The sequence below is a fragment of the Bombyx mandarina genome, chromosome 05, assembly GCF_030267445.1.
Source record: "Bombyx mandarina strain Sakado chromosome 05, ASM3026744v2".
Taxonomy (NCBI): domain Eukaryota; kingdom Metazoa; phylum Arthropoda; class Insecta; order Lepidoptera; family Bombycidae; genus Bombyx; species Bombyx mandarina.
In genome coordinates, this window is record NC_143212.1 from 17909685 (window position 1) to 17931377 (window position 21693).

The 21693-nt window shown below is 42.2% G+C and overlaps 1 protein-coding gene across 1 annotated transcript in view; it reads right to left on the bottom strand.

Annotated features, from left to right (window-relative positions):
* Positions 1-6001: 6001 nt before the first annotated feature.
* LOC114250701 (cell adhesion molecule Dscam2) overlaps positions 6002-21693 on the bottom strand; it is a 46728-nt gene continuing 31036 nt past the window's right edge. Inside the window, exons 20-38 of the mRNA XM_089727517.1 lie at positions 21482-21665; positions 21036-21181; positions 20894-20964; positions 20588-20816; positions 20367-20504; positions 20067-20231; positions 19863-19983; positions 19606-19778; positions 19360-19521; positions 19089-19280; positions 18812-19015; positions 18231-18400; positions 18014-18122; positions 17708-17931; positions 17264-17432; positions 16739-16909; positions 8331-8438; positions 7599-7755; positions 6002-6189 (exon numbers count right to left, since the gene is read on the bottom strand). Coding sequence (XP_089583643.1) covers positions 6144-6189; positions 7599-7755; positions 8331-8438; positions 16739-16909; positions 17264-17432; positions 17708-17931; positions 18014-18122; positions 18231-18400; positions 18812-19015; positions 19089-19280; positions 19360-19521; positions 19606-19778; positions 19863-19983; positions 20067-20231; positions 20367-20504; positions 20588-20816; positions 20894-20964; positions 21036-21181; positions 21482-21665 — 2939 coding nt within the window. The 3' untranslated portion in view covers positions 6002-6143. The remainder of the gene's footprint in view (positions 6190-7598; positions 7756-8330; positions 8439-16738; positions 16910-17263; positions 17433-17707; positions 17932-18013; positions 18123-18230; positions 18401-18811; positions 19016-19088; positions 19281-19359; positions 19522-19605; positions 19779-19862; positions 19984-20066; positions 20232-20366; positions 20505-20587; positions 20817-20893; positions 20965-21035; positions 21182-21481; positions 21666-21693) is intronic.

Sequence of the window (21693 nt, forward strand, 5' to 3'; positions counted from 1 at the left end):
AAAAAGACTGCTATTATCAAGCGTTCTACAATTTTATAGTAGACATAAATTTGCTTCCACATTTGAGGACGGGTTTGGGTAACGTTTGCCGACTGCTTCAAATAGAGTTGAGAATGAGAGTGTGGTCCTGCGTGTCGATTGCTTGTTTTGTTACTTCGTCTATCGCTGTGCTCACTCGCTCACAACACATAGAATGTATTCTACATTCTCGACTGCCTTATTTTATTCACTAAGTACATATTCTGGAGACATAATTCGACGATTCGTTGGTAAAAACGAAAATACTTCGCAGAACAGAAAACGTACACGCTTATCAAAAGCTGTCTCTCATTTTGTTCTTTTTCTGTATACTCGTACTAATTGCCGGTAGCCTCATGATTTGCAAGCGAAGTAAATTGTCCCTTAGAAATAAGGTGACACTCTACAAAACTTGCATACGCCCCTACATGACCTATGCAAGTGTAGTGTTCGCTCACGCGGCCCGCACTAACTTGAAACCTCTTCATGTTATTCAATCCCATTTTTGCAGGATAGCCGTCGGAGCACCATGGTTCCTAAGGAGCGTGGATCCCCATGATGACCTGGAGCTTGAATCAATCAGTAAGTATCCACAGTCGGCATCATTGCGCCACTTTGAGAAGGTCAGCTCTCGGGCCTCAAACCGGAAATTTTGCTAACACTGGCCTAGCAAGAGCAGTGCTTCGCAGAATCTACCACCAGATTGGAAACGCGACCCACTGAAAAGATCCGGCGAGTAACTCAGTGCGCTTGAGCTGAGGAAGGCACAGCTCACCATTTTATCACCCAACCGGTGGTAGTGGGGATGAGTCACGCATCATTTTTGTCGTTGCAATTACTCAGCGTTGCACGTACGCCCTGTGATTCATAATATATTGGGTCCTCCTAAGCTTGATCCTCAGATAATCCTCTGGTGGACGTTATAAATAGCTCGAAAAGAATTACTCTTCCGCAGTATGAAAACCGATATCGGCAGCATTGTGCATACCGCTAAGTGCTGCGGGAAAGTATCAAGTTAGCTGAAGCAAAGAGATGTGGCGTGGCCTCGCTCGATTTTGTTGCGCACCCTGCAGAACTAAGTGTACTGCGTGACGTACATATATGAGCACCCACTGCCGCCTGCACTCAACCGGTATAAGGAGAAGTCGCCAATTTCAAAAGTACCTACTTGCTATAGGATATGTAGTAATTTTGCGTACTTCATTCAGTTCAAGGGAAATCACCACAATAAATACAACCATTAAACATTCCGGCAAAGCAGGGTGCAGTTTTGTCAATTATAGCTTGTAAAACCTTAGGCTACGCTGCCCCTAAATAACAGGTTTTTTTAAATATTAATGACCTCACAATTATTTTATACTAATATTTAAATTATAAAAATTTCATCATAAGGTTTATATTTGGTTTACGCAAATATGACCACGTCTCTGAGTATCGAGTTAAGCTCAAGTGGCTTCCTATTCGTTACGCCGGAATGTTCATATTATTGTCTCTTCTTTACAGTGTCCTGTTTAATTCCTCGTCCCCGCGCTACCTTCAGGAACGTTTTGATTTCCTACATACTGCAAATTGCCATTCACTTAGGTCATCGGAGAACTTCATGCTGAAGTTTCCGGCTCACGGGACGTCATTCTATGACCATTCTTTTACGGTTGAAGCAGTCCGGTTATGGAATGCATTACCCCTAAGCACAAACAATCGTCCTTGCCAGAAATTTTCAAATTCAGATTAAAATCGCACTACCTTGCACAATAATATGGCTCCTACAATATAACTGTACAAGTTGCTACTTATTTTGTATTTACCTGCATATTTTTAGTATTTATTTGTATTTAATCGTAAGTCTATCTTATATTGTATTTATTTTTCACATGTGTATATAATATATATTTTTATGTAAGTTTATTATGATATAGCACCGTCCAGTTCACTTATTCCTCTCCCTGCAAGGTTGCCTGGAAGAGATCGCTTTCAGCGATAAGGCCGCCAATTCATGTCACCGACTATTATTTGTTTTATTTGCTCACTCTGTACATATGGTGTTAAATAAAGTGTTATTATTATTATACCCGATAGTAAAAATGTGTCCAAACATCTAAAAGATACACACATTTTCTGATAGTAGTTACTGCTTGATAATTATTATATTTTAATGGCTTACATTGCTGAAGATATTGTGTACATATTTTACCATTTAGTTTTTGAATATTGTGACTTCTAAATATCTGACTTTAAAATAGATCGGAACCTTATTAGTTTTATCAGATAATTATAATAATTATATCACCGTTTCTGAACATTACATCAAAGTGTATGTGTACATTTCTGTTCAGAAAAACATTGATACATCCCTGATACTTAACAGAATAAAAAGTACGCTTGAACGAGATAGATTTGTAATAGCACTCAACTTTTATTAGCCCGATAACCAATAGACATGTATATCTATGTAGCATATAGCATAGCTATAAAGCAACAACAGCTAATAAGCTAATATTAAAGACTTCAACTAATGTTTCGCCCCAATTTGTATCATCGCTGCTAATACATTCCTTTTGTCCAGTTTCAAACCTACAATAATAATAACTCGCTTCTACCCAGGAACAAACGAATCTTGTCTGAAACGCAATAACTGTTCCTAAATTTACAATAAAAATATGAAAAGAATGGAAGGCACTTAAACAAGTACGGCAGAATAACATTCATTGCTTCACATTTGCTGATCTGAAGATGTTTTGTCTGTTGTCGAGGACAATGGAGCACGAACAATAGCGGAGAGCGGCGCGACGCTGGGCGCGAGATATTGCCGCACCACGGAGAGATTACACGACAGAGCTATGCGCGACGTATTTCATCAAAGCCTTTGTTTGCTTGCTACTTACGAAAGTAAATTAAATCCCAGATATTTTGTGAAGTTTGGGGACAGTGAATCGATCTGGGTATGCATTGCTGCTGTGAAGTATTTTCTACATTTAACGCACTCCTAATCAACATAAACGCAATTACAAAACCCAACTTACGTTCAGCTCATCCGGTCCCAACTCATTAACTATGTTACTGGGTCCCACGACATTGTAATTAATAGTAATTGATAGCAATGTAGAATTCACTTAATGATCTAAAGCCCAAATAGTCAGTAACGTGATTCAATCCATCTAGAAAATTTTATTCATCGAAGTATCTGAAGACTCAGGAAGTCAGGTCGAGAGCCAAGCCGACGTCGACCAACGAGTGACGGATCTACTGTTTTATTTATGGCTGTAACAATCGCTGCTCAGAGTAGTGCTGGCGTATCTAAACTAGAAGACATTAAGCCGCTTTCAGACTACGCTGCAATATAATAGCATATAGTATATAGCTCATAGCACAACAATATCGCGCACCATACATTGTTATGGACACGTTCACACTGTGCTGTACTATATTATTGATTAAGTATAGGCTGCTGTACTATTTATGGCACTATAGTATAGCGTAGTCAGCTTTAGAGTAGTATTGAAATATTTTCTAAAAAAAAATTAAGATCTTTTAGGGGCCATCCATAAAGTACGTCACACGAATTTTAGGACTTTTGAACCCCTCCCCCCCTCCTTGTCACAGGTTGTCACATTTTTATAACCCCCCCCTCCTGATGTGACGTCACGCATTTTTTAAATTTATGTATGTATTTAAAAATAATCGAGAGAAAACAGCTATTTTCATTTTTTACTTATTTTTATTAAATAATAATCTAATAAAATCAACATAAAGTCCAACATTTCATAAAACCGAAAAAACAAACGACTAGTTAGAAAATAATAAACGATTAATTATATTAATTAAAGATAAAAAACTTAATTATCGAGTGTCCATGGACTTTGGATCCACTCTTTTATATCAGCTATTACTGGTAAATCAGGCACTTCATTTTCGTTCTGAATTTGAACGTCAGGAACATCCTAATTTGAGTGTCTCACTTGCATTACAACGCCGCTCTAGAAGTTAAATGACGTTGCATGAGAGATTATCGCATAGCGAGAATGCTAAATTATTAATAAATATAGATCAAGTTTGTAAATTTTTAAAATTTTTAATTCACATACAAAGTTTGCGTTTTAGTATTTTAAATTTTAACATGTGACGTCACAAAAGTATTGACCCCCCCATGCCCCTTGTCACACGATGTCACACTTCGGTGATACCCCCCCTCCCCATTAACGTGTGACGTACTTTATGGATGGCCCCTTAGACGCAATCGTCACCAACAGATAACAACAGCGTTAATACATTATGAGCAGCGAACGCGCGTCAGAACGCTGTCGTCAGTTATTACAGTTTTGAAATTCAACTTTTCACTTGTAAATTACGCCTCAAACCTACACCAGGGTCGCAAGTCCATGCTATTCTTAAACTCCTCTCTCAGTAACACGATGGACCCGGTACCCGCACGGAGAATCTGTGTATCAACAGGATATTCGTATCTCTCTATGTCATAAGAAGAAAGAGAAATGTCTAAACATAGTTAAATTTGATATAAGGCTTATTCTCGTAGTAAATGTCAAGTCATTCCCAATAGACGATTCTTGAGTTTCCGTGGTCATTACACCTACTTCACATGACACTGAACGCGAAAGTAACACGCGGCCGCTGCGAACACGTGCATGCTCAACTTAATTAAGAGCTATGATTTCTAGATATTTCTACCACTAGGTATGTAAAACTCAGTAAAACGGTTTAGATTAAATTAATTTTATTATAATACCGCCGCGCCTTGAGCGCCAAATTATTGTAATGAATTCGAAACAGGCAACCGGTGTATATTTCATAAGTCATTAATTAGTCAATAGTTTCAAATCATCATTTCAGTACGAAGATGTTTGAGTGTGGGACCTGCCTCGTAGATATCCGACGCTGGTCAGTTTTGAAGAGTACTCCGGCTCTTTAAAGGCTTTCACACAGTTTGGGTTTCCGGTAAGATCCGATATCTACTTTTGCAAGCATTTGTTGTACCTATAATATTCGTATCGGATCATGGCGAAGACGCCATAGTAAAGATACCAGCTACGTGCCTCGCGGTCCTGCACGTGCGCCATTCAGAATGTATATGATATTGAATTTACAAATGAATAGATTCCCTCCTAGTGAAACGATTATAAACGTTTTCAGGTTAAATTCATTAGAAAGAAAAGTCTAGTAAATCGTACATTAAGTGTACATACAATTTGAAAGAATTCACGATGTAAGGTACATGGACATCAGGTTACTTGATGACTACAGAGACCAACACAACCGCCCCTCGGTCTATCTCTGTGTCGGCTATCAGTTTACGTCACCCACATAGGTCCGGACTCACAAGTCAAACTAATCAGCAGATCCCGCGTTTTAAGGATCATAAATGTTGATGTCTCCCTAGTCGTAAGTTCTTTCCGCAATAACACATGCACATATTTCTTGAAAAACATAAAAACCTACTCACAATATTATTCCCGTAAAATTATTCCATATATTGAGAATTGGATCACCGGTTCCCAAACTCCGGAAAAGTAGAATGAAGAGTAGTCAACAGAGACAGGCCATCAGCCCATAGTGGAAAACACTTCTCCTTTAACAGTTGAGATCTGTAGCCTCACTGGAACTATGTATACATTTGAACGAATTGTACTTGATGTTATGTTGACCGATGGTTGCCCGCTCTTGACCTTCTCCCTCTGGCCTTTAACAGACCTAGGTTTTAAAATTGGTAAGTCTTTTTGCCATACTTTCACTTATTTTTCTTTTTAATGCATTGTTTTTCGAAAGCTAGGTATTGTTTTAAATCCAGTACAACATGCCCACAGATGAACATTTGCTCAAATCGCTTTCTAAGGCGTCATTTTGTGTCGATCTCGTTGCATTCAGTTCAGCATGTCAGCGAGTGTAGCTGACACATCACGCAGTATCGAGGCGCCGCGCCGCCCGCCAACACTTCAATCACGTGGGGGCTCGGATCAAAATGAAACAAATATTAGAAACTAAATATTTTTAATAAATTTGAATAAAAAGAAACCAGTCGAATCTAAAAACGACTAGGTCCTTGCAAATGTCACTCTATTTACAGATCCAGTAATACCTAAGAGCTAAACATTAAAATTATGATAATTGAACATTCACACAATACGTTGTCGGTCTTGCAGTGACTTCGAAGAGAAGTATCTGAAAATATGAATATAATCAAAAGGAGGATCTGTAAGTCTGGCGTATCTGTTATTTGATCTATAATTGGGGGTTGCCTCGGCGAGCCGTGCGGAGAGCTATTGAATATTCATAATTATGAAAAGCACTTTTGTAAATATTCGTATTGAATGAAAAAATAATATCGGGTGTGGAGTCGGCGGTCCAATAAATTGAGTCAACATTGACTGTTACAACAGCGTCATCATGGTCTCCCGTCGCAAACACGTCATCACATGCAGACTCGGAACCTTATCTGAGCTACAAATCGGATTGTTATACAAAATTATAAAGTTATTGTTCCAAGTAAATACATCGTTTTAATTTGTATACGACTCTTTCTGACATGGAATGAAACAAATTTTCTGAGAGTTGCAGACCTCCGTCGCCACACTCCATCGCAACTACGATAGGTACTATTTTACGGCTAAGTCTCGTGTTTAGTTTACAATTCTAGTTTCTGCCGCGCTTGCGACCAGGGATACTATAAAATAGTCAAAGTCTCGGAATACAAGCGAGATTAAAACGGAGAATGCGTAGACACGTGTTCACACGCGACTGTTTCATGGTGGTCCAGTTTCAGAATGAATTCAGAGCATCATCATTACATGGCTACATTTATTAGGGTCTCAGAATGAGATGCAGCTTGGAAACACAACGTTAGGGGCTGTGAGACATGCATCTCTTGCGCTGTAGCTAGCTCTAAGCCATGCATGGGGGTGGGATCGAGGGAGCGACTAGTCTCGGGTGTCTCTATGTATTGTACGTGTATAACAGTATCTACCTCTCCTTTAGAAACGGTGGCTACGTTGAAAAGAAAACAAAATCCTTAATAATTCTGATAGAATAGTAGGTAGGTAATAATGTAACGACTGACGTTGTGGCTGCTCGTTAGATATCACTTGTCTCCGGACGTCGTCTAACTTTCATTTATTTCAGAACAAACAGCTGTTTTTTTTATACAATTCGGTTTAGAAACTTAAAAGCCTGAGTTTTAACAAGATGCTTGGCGTCGAAGAAGAATTGCGAATTTCACAGTAAACAACAGATTGTAATGAATGGTTTGCTGTAAAAAATACTTTGGTGACGATGTTTTAGCATCATTCTTAAAATACACCTTAAAAGTTAAAAAGATTGGTAAATAAATAAATTTCTGTAATAAGATGTCTAGAAGTTTGTGTAGTTTCAGAAACCGATTATCCACATCAACACGGCACAGCAGCTCAGTGCTACTCGTACATGCGGAGGACGCGGGCTCGAGACTGGCATGTACAACTCTAAACCTTATGATTAAAGATATAATAACTGCAGAGTTTTTGTTGTTAATGATATTGGAGTTTTTTCCATAGGCTTCGGTGACTGCAAGATATTTTGTCTGGAAGGTATCCTACCTCACAGTAGGTCCAGAGGAATGTCTGGTGTGTTCCCGGCGACGTCGCGAGCGTGGAGCCGGCCGGGGGGCGCTCTCCCCCCGCGCCGCGCCGCCCCCGCGGGCCCCCGTACTGTACGACGTCTCCTCTGCACTGGACTCCACAGCTGGCAGCGTGTCTAACGTATGTAACGGTACAACGGATTAGTTCTATTTACCGCGAGCATACGAGTAGGTACATTATACTCGATCACTTGAGGTGTACTAACGACATCCTCTATATAATTTATTACGTAGTCTAATCAAATACAGCTTTTTTTTTAAATGAAAAAATATTTTTCAGTTTAACGGAGTCGATCAGAGCTAGTATTCTTGAATCCAGACAATGGTGTCATTACGTTAGACAATTGTGCATTGATAAATTTACAAAAATTGACACTAAAACTTTTTGGATATGACCCAATTTATGAAATGTGTGTGTGTGTGTGTGTGTGTGTGTGTGTGTGTGTGTGTGTGTGTGTGTGTGTGTGTGTGTGTGTGTGTGTGTGTGTGTGTGTGTGTGTGTGTGTGTGTGTGTGTGTGTGTGTGTGTGTGTGTGTGTGTGTGTGTGTGTGTGTGTGTGTGTGTGTGTGTGTGTGTGTGTGTGTGTGTGTGTGTGTGTGTGTGTGTGTGTGTGTGTGTGTGTGTGTGTGTGTGTGTGTGTGTGTGTGTGTGTGTGTGTGTGTGTGTGTGTGTGTGTGTGTGTGTGAGTTACCGGAGAGACTGGGAGCCGGCAGCCGGTAGAGGTCGGCGGCGCAGGCGGCGCACGGGGAGCCGCTCGACTCCGACTCGGTGTCGCGGTGGTCGCGGGCCCGCCCGTACTCTGCACACATTAGACAACACAAGCAGCATTACACAACGTGGACGGGCCTCTGCAGCGCCGGCCCGCCTCAACGCACAAGCCTATGAGAACGTCTCGGTCATCTCTACGATCAACCTTAATGGTTTTCTCTTGCACCTCGGTTTTAACTTGACTTCAGTTAAATTGGTGACGATCGCTAATAACAACTGGAACTTGTCGCGAAGTGAGAGTCTGAACAATGAACAGAGCGACAACAAACAAACCGCTATCGCTACTGCATCTTACTTGATCAGTCTTTCCGGAACTATTAAGGATCTAATAGTTTATTTCATTAGGTATGACGTTTATTATACAAGAGAAAAAAAAATTCAATCAGAAAACATTGAAATAACATTTTTTTTAATTTGAAATTAAAATAACATAAACAGGTGGAAATCGGAAGGTGCAAGGTCAGGACTATACGGCGGATGCATTAACACCTCCCAGCCAAGCCCTCTTAATTTTTGCTGAGTGGCTAAAGATGTGTGAGGTCTAGCGTTATCATGATGAAAAACCACACCCCTTCTGTTGATTAATTCCGGCCGCTAGAAAATAAACTCCGCCTGGAATAATACTGCACTCGCCCTTAAAATTACTGTAAATGTATGTGTGCATATATTTTGTATATAAGTGTGTGTGTATACACCTGAAATATGTACTGCACGTTTCGAATTGAACCGAACGTCGCGTTTGTCAAAATTCAAAAGTATAAATAATAAATACACACAAGTGAAAGTGTGTCAACTATTATTTCGTGGTACATGCGAACTGAATCTCTATTCAGCTCAATTTATGTTATCGTAGCTTAAAGCTGAGCCTTAAATTTATAGCGACGCTTTCAGTTGTAGGAGCTGCATCGGCCGGGGCCCGCGGTAAATCTTCAGCGCCGCTCTACAGATCACATCCGCCATCGATACGTTTTCATACTCTCTGTTTATTTCTATAGCCTCTACCAATGATTGCCTTTCGGTGAAGAGTTTTATAGAGCGTGCAATCTTTTTGAGAAGTTTTAATATTTTGTTTCTGATTAGATTCAAAGCCACTATTCAAAAAGACAAACTTGCTAATTCCGAGGTCGGTAATTATTCAGGTAATTCTTAATACATATTTCGTAAATTCACTTAAATTCTTTTTATTTCTTTATTTTTTATTGCTTAGATTGGTGGCCGAGGTCACGGCCCACATGATATTAAGTGGTTACCGGAGCCCATAGACATCTACAACATAAATGCCGCCATCCACCTTGAGACACGTGTTCTAAGGTCTCAGTATGGTTACAACGGCTGCCCCACCCTTCAAGCCGAAGCGTAGTACAGCTTCACGGCAGAAATAGGCAGGGTGGTGGTACTTACCCGTGCGAACTCAAGACGTCCTACCACCAGTAGGCAATGCAAATTATAATTTTGTGGGTTTGATTTTTAATACACGATACTTCACTGTGTCAACCGAGAACATAATATATGCTAAATACCTATTGCATTCGAAAAATTGGTACCCGCCTGCGGAATTCGGACGCCGTCGTCTAGATACGAATGCACCGGACGTCTTATCCTTATCCAATTATAATTTGCTATAATCGTCTTCTTCGATAACGTGTGAGAAGATAATAAATTATTTAAGATTTTTACTTGTTAAGGGTTGTAATTAACGTTAAAGCCTTCCAACGCGTGATACTTGAGTGAAATGTTCGTTCGCGGCACAGCGCGGTGTTATCTCAGTTCAAGCCTTTCTCTTAATTTCGAGAGCAATGCATATCAATGCGTGTTCCGCTGACAAATAACACGCACACACGTACATACACACATTAATCAGGCCGCCAACATTCATGGGTTCACTTCGCATTACGAGCGATACAATTGAGGCATCATTGGACTGCGCCGAGACAGACATAAAGTACGAAGAAATGTTACCATCAAAAATTACGGTTCAGTTACATTTCTTAAATCCGAACACAATTTATTTCAGTAGCAACCGCCCCACGAGCCTCCACACGACACTATATTGCATTCCTTACCTTGTACGGGACGCGGGACGGCCCGAACAATCTTTGAGACGATAGACCAGCGGTCAGGGAGGTCTCGTGGGCTGTACGAGATGTGGGGTGAGAAGGGGGCGGGGGGCGGTGGGGGGACGAGACGGACAATAGAGAGCGCAACGGAAATTGCAAACTCGGCGAATGGAAGCAGAGATAATGCCTCTGAAATGAACTATTATTATTTTATGACGCGTTTTTAATATCCTGCGATGTAATGAATGGGGCTATCTCAACCATTCGGATAGTAATGTTAGTTCATTGCGTGTCGGTAGTATGTACCGTTGTATATGTCCATATACTGTTGCACTGTGGCTTATGGAATCTATGTATGTATATAATATAATAAATGGAGCAGTAGCCATCATAGAACACAAATATTTAACAGATACCTGAATCTCGCTTACGACAATTTCAAGATAAGTTTGCATATACACAAGGTCCAAAAAACAACATTCGGACCGTCGCGTCGCTCTACCGAGCAATATCCCCCGCTCGGTGGAAGATCTTCGTTTTTCGTTAAACCTCCCAAACTACTTTACTTATAAAGTTCTGTTTTACACTATACGACCATTTGAAACGGAATTTGTGTCTGGCTGACGATCAATTTTAAAGTCAAATAAATTTCATTTTAAAATATGGAATTCTATTTTAAAATTAAGTAATTTGATTGTACAGAGAGAAAACTTGGATGCGGGAGAAGCAGTACCAAATACCTTTGAAGAGTTTGTCGGCTCCTGTACAACTAACCTCTTTAAGAAAATATTTTATTGAAAAATAACCACTGCACTAGCAGACTTGCATCGATACCACGGCTCTATGTATATATAATATTTTAATTGGGAAAAATCAAAACTATACAAAATGACTAGCTTCATCTAACTATACGAGTGTTAACCGGCACTGCATCCAACTACTATCAAATGAGTCGTCTATTATCAAAGGTGGCAATCTGTGCATTTGGACAAAATAAATTTATTGATATGTCAATACAGATTGATTTGAATATAATCGTCTCCTTCAAAGAATACGGTTCAAAACCTGCATTAAATAAAGGTTAATACTTAACCTGTTATTTATCTAAGATGTCGTTCAGAAGAGTTTTGTGACTGCCAATGGAATACAAAGTCAATAATTCGTTTTTCTGATTTACCAATAATTGTCCAAAAGTCACATTACCGGCTTTGATAATAGTCGACTCAAATGACACATTGTATGTCTGTGTCAATTCTTCAAAATAACAACACCGTAGAGAGAATTTAATACAGAAATCGACCCTATAGTAGATGTAGATAATAGATGTTAATTCTTTTTTTAATTGGTTAGATAGGTGGACGAGCTCACGGCCCGCTTGGCGTTAAGTGGTTACCGAAGCCCATAGACATCTACAATGTAAATTCCGCCACTCACCTTGAGATGTGAGTTTTAATGTCTGTTTTGTAAAGTACAACGGCTGCCCTACCCTTCGAACCGAAAGACATTACTGCTTCACGGCAGAAATAGGCAAAGTGATGGTACCTACCCATGCGGACTCACAAGACGCCCTACAATCAATAGAATGATCCAGTTCATGTCATCATTGTCCGTGACTTTGAATAATTGGAACACGGGTACTGATACAGCAGCCAGGCCGGCAAGGGGAGTGAGGGGATCGACGCATGGCTCATAAGACTTGTGTGTTTTTCTTGCGTTCAGGCACTCGCATAAAAAATATTATTGACGGAGTCCATGCAAAGTACAGTCGGATGACTCTACTCACCTTAGGTGGCGTGACCCGCCCGTAGAAATGACGCAGGAGTTTTAAATTATATCGTGAAGCGGTCGTCCTCCACACAAAGTGGTGCGTCTCATTAGAGAGAGGTAAAACCCACCTTAATATAGCACCTAACCATATTATTCTCTACCAAGGGGGAAGCATGTAAATATTACAAGAAAAAAAACAGCTTATCGGCAGGTAGCGGCCTCAATGAGCATATTATCACATACTCGTCTGTATACAAATAGAAAAAAGTGGATAAAAAAAATTACATGCTTGAATATCTATAAGAATGTATGCGGTCAACATAAACAAACCCGATTTGCGCGTGTGTCTATCTGTAGGTACATAGTGTGAGCACGTGTACCTGTATACCTGGTGCAGATTAATATCCGGGCTCGCGGCGACCCAGCGACGCACAATTCAACTACGAAATTATGAATTCAAACAGCGACCGGAAACTGCAATCCGACTTTATGTGAAACCTGCCCTCACTGCGGGCCCGCCAGCAGCACATCAGCCGCCAGTGGGGCATGGTGCAAACCTGCAGGACCGGACACCGCCATCCTACCGACTGTTACTACAAATCGTCATAGTCGTAGAATAGTGACGGATCTGACAAATATTAAACTTCACAGGGCAGCCATTTCAAATAGTCATGTTAGATTTTTTGTCATAACTTTTTAGATTCAAATTCTGTAATTATGAAAATTGGCATACAAGCAAACAAAAGGATTCGTTTTAAAATAAAATAAAAATAATAACTTAAAATTACACAGTTTTCTAGAAAAATCACATGCTTCATTTTACTTTGGAGTTGATACAGTCACATAGTATTATCCGACATTGTTCCTCGGAAAGTTACTGTTGAAGGAATGACGGAAGTTACTTTACGATCATGTTCTATTAACTTACAGAGTAATATTTTGGCGGATATGTTATTTGTCATATTATATTATTTTAAATTTTAACCGCAGGTAAGTATTATAGGTCGGCAAGTGGTCAGTAAGTAACCAGATTAGGATGTCTTAAATAAAACACAGACTAATTGGTCTTACTCTTTTTTAATCAACATGATATACATGCTTAAATTAAGTATTTATTATCAATAGTAGGTATTCTTTTATTACTATATAGACTAAGCAGACTATAATGTTGACTCTATTTGGATATGATTACTGATTTCTTGGTAAATTACTAACCTAAAAATTTAAATACTAATCATTATATAGAATTTAATTATAAAGAAAAGAAAAAACATTTATTAAAATGAAAAAAATCTTAACAATCACAACTTCAGAGATCAAAATAATAACAATAAAATAACTAAAATTATAAAAAAAACCCTAGTGCACAATTATTCAGTCGGATTCATTACCAGCTTCAGTAACATTACGTCCATGAGTTAAACTTCTGAAAAATTTATGATATTTCGTGGGTATTATTGAGGAATTGCAAAGACTAATAAGATTGTTATATTTATCATTACTGATTGGAATTAGACCTACATAAGCTTTCTTTAAGGCTGGAGTTCAGACAATTCTTTGTATAAATTGAACATCCGACCGATGCTGAAGTCACCGAAGTCACCTAAATACAGCCATTTGGACGCTGCTCTATAATGCGACTCTACTGGTACAAATGATTCAACGTGGGTGCAAACCCACATTACCATTTCATCGTCAACAATCCGATTATGATTTTTATGTTTCCCCCTCATGTCTTCTTCAATCAAAGTACTTCCGTTATACTTATCCCAAGCTGTCCGAACCAACCTTTCGCTAATCGAATATTTACTTAAAAACATGATTTTACAATCCTCTATTGTTGATGATTCTTTTGGCAAAAAATAATTGTTAGTGAATTGACGGTTATGCTTTAAAGCTCTTTGAAGACCCCTTTTCTTCTGCTGTTTTGTAGTATAATTCGCAACATACAACCATTGTTTCTCACAATCACCTAATTCTCAAAACTTATCAAATGCACCCTGTCTTTCTTCAAGGGTCAACATAGTGTAACATTTACTTTTACACGCGCAAGTACTGGGTAGGCACCCATAGTTTTTGAAGGAACAAAAAGGCCCTTTTTGGAGGAGTTTATTTCCCGGCATTTTTAAGCGCTTTCTAGTAACTTCTTTTCAATCATCGTAATTTAGGATTCGTTTTTTACCTCTACATCGAATACGAGGCACTGGAGGACACGACTGGCATGAGGACACAACTGTGTTGATTAAAGGACAGTTGCTATAGTCCGCTTCATCATGAGTGCAACAACAAAAATCGTTACAGACTTCGCCATGGCCTTTTGCTGGTAATGGCAATCGGTTAATCGGTTGTGGGAAAGGTGATATATCTGATATCAAGATAGAGGTATTTAAAGGGCTTAAAGCTGGGCTGATATTTAGGGACACGGTATGTTAATTTTCTGACGAGAGTAAATCTGGTGTGGAAGCATTTTGATATCCAACTATAAAGTGATTTTCTCTAAGAAAACAAGTAGAGGATGGTATGTTTTGATTCCTATTTTCATCTGTAATACTTTCGTTTGCTCGGTGTACATCGTCTGCAAAGACATTCTCATAAACGTCGTTCATTTTACTATTGCATGGCATACTCCTGGAGGTAAAGGTGAATGGCATTTTGAAAACATATCAGTATGTAAAAAATAAATAAATTCTTAATAACACAAGTTAACGTTTACGCCTAAGGTGAGGTTTTACACCCTTAAATTGATTCAGAACAAAGAGATTCGGAAGTACAGAAATAAAACAATTTACTTCTTTTTATTTATACGGGTAAAATATTACTGACATAGGATTATTTTTTTATAGAAAAATATATTAAATATATACAAATAATCATTTTTTTAAGTAGAATAAAGCTGGATCTGAATTTAGTGCAAAGAACAAAGTCGGATGGTCAGATACGACTATTAGTTAAAAAAACATGTTCATTGAATAACGTCGGTTGTGATCACCCGTCACTATTATATCCATAGAAAAATGTAATATAGTTACATACAATTTTAAAATTCAATTTTTTTTTAAATATAACACAAACTCTTCAGAATAATGTATAATCCAATATTCAACATTCTTTTTATGTAAATAAATTTTTTAAATGATTTTTAATTTTCCGTAGAAAACCGACAGATAGTCAGAACCGATACTTTATTCATTTACTTTAGTAAATATGGTTTTAATACAAAAATTAAATAATACCAAAAGTTAATACATAATTAATTAACCTACCTGGAGTCCCTGGTATACAGTCCTCCTCATCAGTGCACTCTTCATGAGTAAAATTCGTAATTTGTGCATTTTTGCTTCTTTCTTCCACCAGTTTTAACATAAGCTTTGATCGTCCTGGTTTCATTGTGACACACCTTTTAACACGGTACGTAAGACTAGATACGTAATAATTAATAAAAAGGTAACTGAGGTAATCTAGTGTAAATGTTTAAGAAAAATTGAATCTAAATACAACGCGTGGGCAACTTCGAGGAACAATGTCGGTTGCGTGGATACGTCGGGAGTGGGAGGGCCGGGCGCGCGTCGTGCAGAGACGATTAAGCACAAGCGTCATTTTACTATGAGCGTCTATCAAATCCGTCATTATACCGACTGCTTAATTTGAAATCTAAAATACATGTAATTTTTTTTTTAATGTAGCAATAATATTTAGACAATGTATTATCCAAATATGGTAAAAAGTGGATTTTGGATTTTTTTCAAATCCGACATTATTCTACGATCATGACGAAATAAGCTACGCACGCTGAAGGTGAGACCCGAGTATTGTGTCCTGAAGTATCAACGAACTCCGGTGGCTCCGGTGGCCATGCAACGGCGGCGGCGGTCCGCCACTCATGTGTGTCTAAACTGGTACATAAATTAAAATAAAACATAAAAATAGTACATAAACGAAATAATTTGAACAAGTAATGTTATTATATGGGTGAGTGAAATGTTATTTAAGTCCGCTGTCCTTTGTGCGGCCATGACTCCGGGCTACTCTGTACTTCTCTTTGCCGCTGTCACCTCATGTTTTTCGTACGTCTAAATAACAACGATATATTTTCGCTTAAAATAGATTCTTATTATTTGACTACAATACTACGAAGACTTACAGGCATTTCTTTAATCTGATGGCTTACCCTCGCATTAAGTATTTTATTTATTTTATTTCATTTTCCATTTTGGTTATTGCAATTTGTCTGTTCGACATGTTTTGCGGGACGTGGAAGATTTATTGTGACGTCACTGCTGCTGTATGACGTCACAGACACGTGAGCCGTCGACAGCCCCCGCCGACGTGATAGCACGCTGCCTGACTAATAAAGACCGACATAGTGCAGTACAGTACAGTAAGTTAGTTGCTGATGCAGTTTGAAAAATGTAAAGAATGTAATAAATATTTATGTAGGTAATATATGTAATCTGGAAACATACTGAAACCGGTGGCGACTGTGTAACTAATAAAGAGGTTGACTGACCGTTAGCGTGCGCTAACAAGTTGGGTCGGGGCGGAGGCGCGGCCAGGTCGAACTCGGCGCGCCCGAAGCTGCGCAGGTGCAGAGCGCACCCCCCCGCGCCCGCACCCCCCATCAGCGCCTGTTCTCCTGACATACTGAATGTTGCATATGGACTTATCTCGTGCAGTTCACCTGCAAATGGATCTTAACTATAGCGTCTTTGGCTGTGCCTTGGTATTGCTGATGTCCATCAGCGACGGTTACTGCTTACCCATCCTTACCCATGGTGGTGACTCATTACGATGTTTAGCAATAAGCGAGCGATTAAAAGTAGCCACGTGTGTACGAGGACACACTTATCATTTAGAAGCCTCGCCTGTGCCCATGCCACCCCACCACTTCTACCATATATCCTCCATAAAAAACGATCATTAGTAAGACGCAGGACACTAGATAGGCTAGATAGAATATGAGCTGTTTGACATCGTTGAGTTGGAGCCCCGTCGCAACGATCGATTGTGTAAAATAATAAACTTGAGCTATTACCATCCGGAAGAGTGAGAGCTTTCTCGTTTCTCTTGGGCTCGGTGGTGTAGAGCGGAGGCTGCGGTCGCGCCGCCTGCAGGGAGCACCCGCCGCGGAGACAGCACGGGGGCCGGCGCCGACGGACGAGCACTAAACCTACGTGCCACATGTCTTTACCAAAAACGAAAACCTAAAGGTAAATCAACTAACCCAAAAATCATTACCAGATTACCTTTGGTGAAAGATTTTTTTTCCTACCTAAGGTATAGCCTTGAGAGGCTACGTCAATGTAACCGGACGAGCAGGCGAGTTCACGGGGCTTAAACCGGGAGTGTTGCCAACACTGGCCCTAGCAAGAGCAGTGCTTCGCAGAATCTGTGAATCTGCGGAAACGCGACCCACCGAGAAGATCCGGCAAGAAACTTTCTCAAGGTTACATCAAGAAACCTGATTTCATTAATTCACTTTTTTGTTAATCAAAAATTTATCAGTATACCCAATGGAAAATTTGTATGACTTGCCTCCCAATCCAGCAAGGAGTACAGCGAGCCCCCCACCGAGCAGTGCGGGCACCAGCAGCGCGCGCCAGCCACCTCCCTCCCCGGCCGAGTGCACCCCTTCGCCCCCCGCACCCTCTGCTGACGCACGACGCTCTTCTACTGGTAGCTCCACAACTTCTCCTAATCGTTCTGCTCAATCCATTCAATTTTCAATAATAGGGAAGTAAATGAATGATGATGATGATGCTGTGTGAAGTTTTCAATGTCTTACCTCCATTAATTGTCAGGGTTGCAGCTCGATACAGAGCTATGCTCTCACCGGCGGATGAGCTCGCCACCACTCTGATCTCATACCAAGTCCCGGGACGAAGATTCGTAGCCTGACGGTTTTCAAATAATGATATTAAGACTTATGTATAGACAGTTTAGAATATCAAAAAATGACTGGCAATATTTCAAAATAAACACTTAGTGAGCGAGGCAGGGACCTCTGCGTATTCTCCGTCGGTAGGCATGCGAGTCCAGAGGTCGGCGCCGGCGGGGCGCAGCGCAAGCCTCCAGAGGCGCACCGCACAGAGTGAGCTCCAGCCGAGCACGCTCACCCGCAGCGCCGAGCTGTTCGCCCACACCGACTCTGCGCCGGCCGCGGGACTCACCTCTGCGCACACCACCGTTTCAAGTCCGTCCGTCATTTATTTATTTAAATCGGAAAATAGCAGGTACTCTTTATCTGCAATATATTTTATCTGGCCTCTGGACGTGACAACAATTTTTTTATTGTATGAAGATGTAAAACACTAAACGTGCTACTAAACTAAATACTTAGCAGCTACAATCTACATTATTATTATTTTTTAAGGACACAAATGTAATAGAACAGAAGGACTGTATTGCTAGCTCGCCTCTTATAGACCGTGTCCAATATTATCAGACAGTATGTTGTTTTAAGCACTCTGCTTCAGTCACATGTGATTCACCTTTCAACCAATCCGCCAATTCAATCTTCTTTCGCTCACTTTTAATTAGTATTATTTGAGTGATTTGTTATCTGCATTGACGGCATACGAACTGTCCCCCGCGGTCCTGGCGAGCAGTGGGCGCGAGGGGGGCGAGGCGCCGGCCGCGCTGTGCGCCCGCAGCCGCACGCTGTACGCGGCGCCGCACCGCAGCCCGCGCGCCGTGTACGACGAGTCGCTCGCCGGAACGGACGCCCACTGTGCTGTCTCCGCTGTCTCCGCTGGCTCCTCGCTCAACGACCACCATATGCTGTAGCCTACATACAATAAACAAGACACTACAAAAAATACGACTATATCTATCATACAAGTGGACTGTTTACCACGTACTAATAAGTGGCAGATCAGGGTCCGGCACAGGATGTTCCCAAGTGAGGTGCAGCGCGTACAGGTCCGCGCGAGCCAGTCGCAGGAGCGGGGCAGAGGGCGGTCGGCGCACGCGCACTAGGTACGACACCGCGTCCGACCCGGCCGCGTTCCGGACGCGACACGTGTAGTTACCGCTCAGCGACGCGTCGACACCTGCGTTATACACACTCCACGTTCAGCATTTATCTCCACTCTTGTTATTTGAAATTACTTACCATATTGCGTAACAAACCGTGTATGATGAGATCCCCGGCGTCTGAGACCACATGTCTTGGAGGTAGTGGCGACCATCTTCGGCGGAGCGGGGGCTCCCCTACTGCTGCACATCGCAGCCTCGCATCAGCGCCCTCCACCACCGACACCGCTCGACTTAGTGAAGAAATACGCGCCGGAGCTGGTGTTAAATTACAAATCAAATTAATCGTTTCAAAACAAAAACACTATATAATGTCACAACAGAAATTTAATCAAATCAAACCTGTTGCAACAGGCGCGGCGGTGACAGTGACGGACGGGGGGCCTACGCCGGCGGGGGTGGCCGCGCGGACCCACAGCTCGTACACGGCGCGTGCCCTCAGCCCCCGCACGTCCCGCCACATTTCCTCTTCTCCCTCTTCAGCCTCCACACGTTGCGACCACTCTCCGCCTACCCTAAGTACGACCATATTACCATAATTATCCTACTATCAACAAGGTTGTCATAAAAAGTTAAGAAAAAAACTTAGTGTATCGTACTTGCCGAGCTCCCTGGTGTAAAGCGTATAATGTGTGACGGGTCCGGCGGGGGGCAGCCAGGACGCGCGCACAGTGTCGCCCCCCGCGGCCACCGCGCGCACCGCGCCCACCGCGCCCGCCACTGCACAGTACCGGTGCGGGATCAAGCCACCGTCAACGATTATGAGAAAGAAGGAGCTAGAGAGCGAGTAGGTAAGTACTTACCGTCATCGAGCGTGGAGCAGTAGACGGGAGGAGCTGGCGGCCCCAGCCCGAGGTCCGAGCGGGCGCGCACCCACACCGAGTAGTTGGTGGCCGCGCGCAGCCCCGCCACCCGCGCCTCGCCCCCGCCCCCCGCTCGCACCACCTGCCACTCCGCCACACTCCAGCCTGGACTCAACAACACTCGTCGGTTGTACGTTGTGACCGAGTCAATCACACTACCACTCGGACAGGCGACAGCGAAAACAAGTAGCGATACCTACGTCTGTCTACAAGGGGAACTAAATAATATCGATTACTCACTGTGTTTTTGTTGTATCGTCGCGAGATGTAGATCGTAACCCAACACCGGCGCCGCGTGAGGGACTGGGGCCCAGCGGACTCGCAGTGCACGAGGTGACACTCCGATACATGATACGGATTGTGGAGACTCTTCGGGTGCTGCACTCAACACACTAGTTTTAGTAATTCAGTATTAAAAAAAGGTAACAATGCGCCGTGCGCAATCAGTCGTCAGTGCTCACCGCCAGCCGGCGTGGCGCCGTGCACGACGGGCGAGTGCGGCCCCGCGCCCGCACGGTTGTACGAGCGGACAGTAACCGCGTACCGCGCCCCGCTCCGCAGAGCCACGACCGTGAGTGCGGCGGCGCTCCACCCGCGAGCCGCCATGCGACCCTCCGAGCTGCCTCCCACTTCCCGCCACGACACCACATGACCGATCAGCTGCCCGTTCCAGCTCACTGGAGACGGCGCCTGACGGACAACGATCGCTTTGCTAAATTACATGATAACGTCGACGACTACACGTTCGTAGAGCGAGCCGTACTCACCGACCAAGAAACGTGTAGTTCTCCCGGACCGGCCGGCCGCACGCGGACCATTAGCGGAGCTGCTGATGGAGCTAAAATTTCACCACAAAAATTATAAAGCTCATAGAAATTAACATTTCTAAATTGTCAAGCAGACTCTGACCTTCATCGAGAGTAGTGAAGAGTAAAGGATCAGACTGTGGTGACTGGCCAACGTGGTTGGACGCGACGAGACGTACTGTATAAGGCACCGCGGGCCTCAGGTCGGCCAGCCGTGCTGCGTACGCTCGGGAACCGGTGGCGTCAGCTCTATCAACAATACAGAAAAGTACTGATAAAACGACATAGGTACTTTAAGTATGTACGTCATGAAGACATTTTCAAATAAAATAAAAACTAACTAAAATAAAGTAAGAGAGCTGTTTTAACTAGGGCAATACAATTTGGTCTTATTATCATTCCGGGGTCTTAGCCAGTGGCAGGGCACATTAGAAGCCCCTAAACGCAAGAGAACGTCTTATGATTTTTAATCATCGTCTATTCCACTACTAGGTACTAATCTAACCTAACTACTATATTATAATCTAAGAGGGTCGTCATGTCATAAACCTGTCATCGGTAGTTTCGACGGTGAGATTAAGTAGTGTCTGCGGCTGGTGCGGCTCGGGGGCGGTGTCTGCGCGGGGGGCGGTGAGCGCGGCGTGGTGCAGCGCGGGGGCCGCGCGCCAGCACACGCGGGCCCAGCGCGAGCCCAGCGCGCAGAGGCGGACCGACCGCGGCGCCGCCGGGGGCTCTACGGGACGCGAGCCCACTGTACTCTC